The sequence below is a fragment of the Vicia villosa genome, unplaced genomic scaffold, assembly GCF_029867415.1.
Source record: "Vicia villosa cultivar HV-30 ecotype Madison, WI unplaced genomic scaffold, Vvil1.0 ctg.004337F_1_1, whole genome shotgun sequence".
Taxonomy (NCBI): Eukaryota; Viridiplantae; Streptophyta; class Magnoliopsida; order Fabales; family Fabaceae; genus Vicia; species Vicia villosa.
The window spans coordinates 48,321-51,812 of NW_026706414.1; the positions used below are offsets into that span (position 1 = coordinate 48,321).

The following is a 3,492-nucleotide window of genomic DNA, read 5'->3' on the forward strand; positions in this document are numbered from 1 at the left end:
AGTGGCCGTAAGAATTTGATAGTGAGCGCATCAGTATAATTACCTTATATTTGTCAGCAACCTTCGCATCAAATCTATATTTTGCGAATAATTTGTTCATCAACGTCTTTGATATAATGACTCTTCAATTTATTCCAAATTCCCTTCAAAGATGTTAGATTTAAAATGTGCATATATGACAATATTCAACCAAATGTGTGTTTGATTTATTGTAATTTTACAACATTTATTTTTATGATAAATATTGTTTTCATGTATCATCTCATTTTCAAATTATATCTCATTAAATACATATTTCTAAATTTAAAACCATAGTAGAATAATATCGTAATATTTATGGTTTAAAATTTAAATATAGACAAATTCGTCATGAGATCATTCATACATCATGTATATACTCACCAAAATCAAATAAAATATATACTCTCTTATAGTCTTTAAACTCTTAATTTCTCTCTTTCCCTTCTTTGACATCATGATCCTTTGACAAATGAAGCTTCAAAAGAATGGTTATCTTCATCCTTCCTCGGCCTTCGATCAAGAAACGCCGGCCTCATCGGTGTTGTAACCATTTCAATTTTGAATGTCAACAATGCCACAATTTCTGACATTGGTGGTCTCAAATGTGCATGAGGCTGAAGGCACAAGAGAGCCACATGAGTTGCTTGCAGAACATCCTTCTCTACAAATCCATCTTGTTTCAGCTTTGGATCAACAAGATCCAATAAACTCGATTTCTCGTATAGTTTCCATGCCTGCATCATGAAAACTCACTTTAAATCCATCTTATCTTGCACATGCATGTACTAAGTACGTAACATGCATGTGCTCCAACGTAGATTCTTAATAACACTAAGAAAACACTAGTTATGGAGAAGAATTCAAATAGAACTTACATATTCAGGAAGATACTGCATTTCTGGTGGTAAAGTATGATCTGTGTTTTTTCTGCAACATATAATCTCAAGAAGAAGAACTCCAAAACTATAGGTATCAGCTTTTACTGATAATTCCCCTCTAATTGCATATTCAGGAGCTGTATAGCCTCTATACCAAATAAAAAAGAGAAAAAAACCAAAGATTTAACTGAAAATTAAGCTACAATAATCGTAAATTTTGTTTCAATAAAAAAAACATACAATGTTCCTGCAAATTGTGTGCTAAGGTAAGCTTGATCATCCGGGAAAAACCTTGCTAGTCCAAAATCTCCGATTCTTGGCAAAAATTTGTCGTCCAAAAGAATATTGCTTGCTTTGATATCACGATGAACGATTCTTAAGTGCGAATCTTCGTGAAGATATTGTAATCCCCGTGCTACTCCGAGTATAATTTGAAACCTAGTGCTCCAATTCAGAAATCGATCATTGTTTCCTATATATTAAGCAGAAATTATAAATGATGAATCTTAAATCCAAAATTTGATATTTTTCTCTAAAAATTATTGAGTTATAAATATCAACAACTTGTTTACATTCTTTCATAAATATAAATAAATATTGTCATAAGAGATTGAACCTAAACAGTTTAGTTAAACTCTATTAAAATTAAAGAAGGGATACACACCATATACGAAGAGGTCTAAACTTCGATTTTTCATGTATTCGTATACAAGTATCCTTTGAGGTCCATCTATGCAACTTCCGAGAAGACGAACCAAATTTTTGTGTTGCATACTGGTGATCAATTTAACTTCTGCTAAAAATTCTCTTTCTCCCTGTTGAGATTTGTTAAGAGCCAATGCCTTAACAGCTATCATCCTTCCATCTTCCAACTTTCCCTATCAAAAGAATATTAACATATTGTAGTAGTTTAGTATTTCATCATATTAATCAACAAACATTATTCATCAAACATAAGTTATTCGATTCAATATAAATTACCTGATAGACAGGCCCAAATCCACCACTTCCAAGAAGATTACCATGAAAAAAGTTATTGGTTGCCTTTCTCAAAGTGTAGAAGTCAAAGTAGCTAATTGACCTAAGGCTCATACTATATAACTCCATGGACCCTATGGAATATATATGAACATGTCTTAGAGAATGAAGTGAAAATTATAAACTCTATGTTGATTGCAATTTTCTACAAAATAGACACTAAAAACACAGACACAACTTTTTTCAGAAGTATCAATTTCACAGAGCAAATTTTAGATTATATACATAAATTACCTGATGAGTGTTGTACCGACGGAAATATCGTCTTCGTAGCAGCTGTAGGCTCAGCTATTTTTGCAAAAACCAAACACAATTCAATTACAGAATTTATATAAGATTAAAGAAACTAAAAAATTGTATATGGTGTTTTTTTCAAACTACTACCTTCATTTGGAACTGGTTTGTCTGATCCTTTAATACGCTTTCTAAAGACAATCCAACAAAGAATCAATATTATGATGACAACTACTATCCCACCAAGAACAAACAACATTGTTTCACTTTTGTGCTCACTTGACTTCATCTTTGACTCATTAGGAGCTTCCCTTGAAATGGTTCATAAATTTAAATTTAAGCCTATATTAACTATAAATGTGCACACCTACATATAAGTGTTATGAATTTAATTTCTAGCTATATTTTGTTTCTTTGGGATTTGTTTCTTGTTTCTATGTTGAGAAAAGAAGAAGAAAAAAGTGGGAGAAGTATTCAAAGGCTGTCCCATAGAATTGATCGAAACAAGTTAAAATGTCGGCCAAATAACACATGTGGTTGGATACAAAAGTCCAAACATTATATTGTGCACTACTTTGTTGCTTATGTGGTTATTTTATAATACAAGAATCTACTCCTTCGGAAAATAGCCGCATCCAGAATAGTCTTCTTTTATTTTTTATTAGGCATAAATTCCAAAGTACTTGTATTTATTGAATAAAAATATTGAATACAAAAAATTGTTAAATATTTGAAAAGTTGAAAGTAGAATAACTACAAGTGTTTCAATAAGTCGTGGTTATATGTTTCATATTTTATTACAGATGTTGTTTGCAACTATAGTGAAATGCTTTCCTACAAAATTAAAATAGGGTTAATACTACTTTACCCCCTGTCATATAAGCGAGATTCGGTTTACCCCCTCTAAAAAAAAAATTTATTGGACAAACCTTGCAAAATAAAGATTCCATCAATATTAACCCTGATCAGTTTTTTTAGCCAAGATTCTTAGAATCTTGCCTACGTGGCATTTTTGGTAGTGCTGACTGTACAACACATAAGCAATGTGGCACAGTCAGCACTGCCACGTGGAATTTATTTTTTTTTTAATTTTTTTTTGAAATTTTTTTTAAAATTAATATTTTTTTAAAAAAAATAATTTTATATTTAAAATTATTTTTTTTTAAAATTAATTTTTTTTTTAAAAAAATTATTATTTTTTTTAAAAATTTAATATTTTTTTACGTTTTTAAAAAATATTTGACAGTACCTGCGGATTTACGTACGGATTTAAAAATACCTGCGGATTTACCTACGAATTTGACAATACCTGGGGATTTAC

The 3,492-nt window shown here is 30.4% G+C and overlaps 1 protein-coding gene across 1 annotated transcript; it reads right to left on the minus strand.

Annotated features, from left to right (window-relative positions):
* Positions 1–399: 399 nt before the first annotated feature.
* On the minus strand, positions 400–2,679 carry LOC131641970 (putative serine/threonine-protein kinase). Its single transcript, XM_058912255.1, has 7 exons — positions 2,322–2,679; positions 2,172–2,225; positions 1,881–2,011; positions 1,564–1,777; positions 1,140–1,371; positions 897–1,047; positions 400–755 (listed from the first exon to the last, which is right to left on the minus strand). Exons 1-7 carry the CDS (start codon positions 2,458–2,460, stop codon positions 474–476), a joined length of 1,203 nt encoding a protein of 400 aa, XP_058768238.1. The 5' UTR covers positions 2,461–2,679; the 3' UTR covers positions 400–473.
* Positions 2,680–3,492: the final 813 nt, after the last annotated feature.

Excerpts from the sequence above, each read along its gene's own strand:
- LOC131641970 (XM_058912255.1), bottom strand. The coding sequence starts at position 2,460 with ATGAAGTCAAGTGAGCACAAAAGTGAAACAATGTTGTTTGTTCTTGGT. Across the intron at positions 1,372-1,563 it reads TTTAGACCTCTTCGTATATG|GAAACAATGATCGATTTCTG; the intron begins GTGTGTATCCCT and ends CTTAATATATAG. Across the intron at positions 756-896 it reads TGCAGTATCTTCCTGAATAT|GCATGGAAACTATACGAGAA; the intron begins GTAAGTTCTATT and ends TTCATGATGCAG.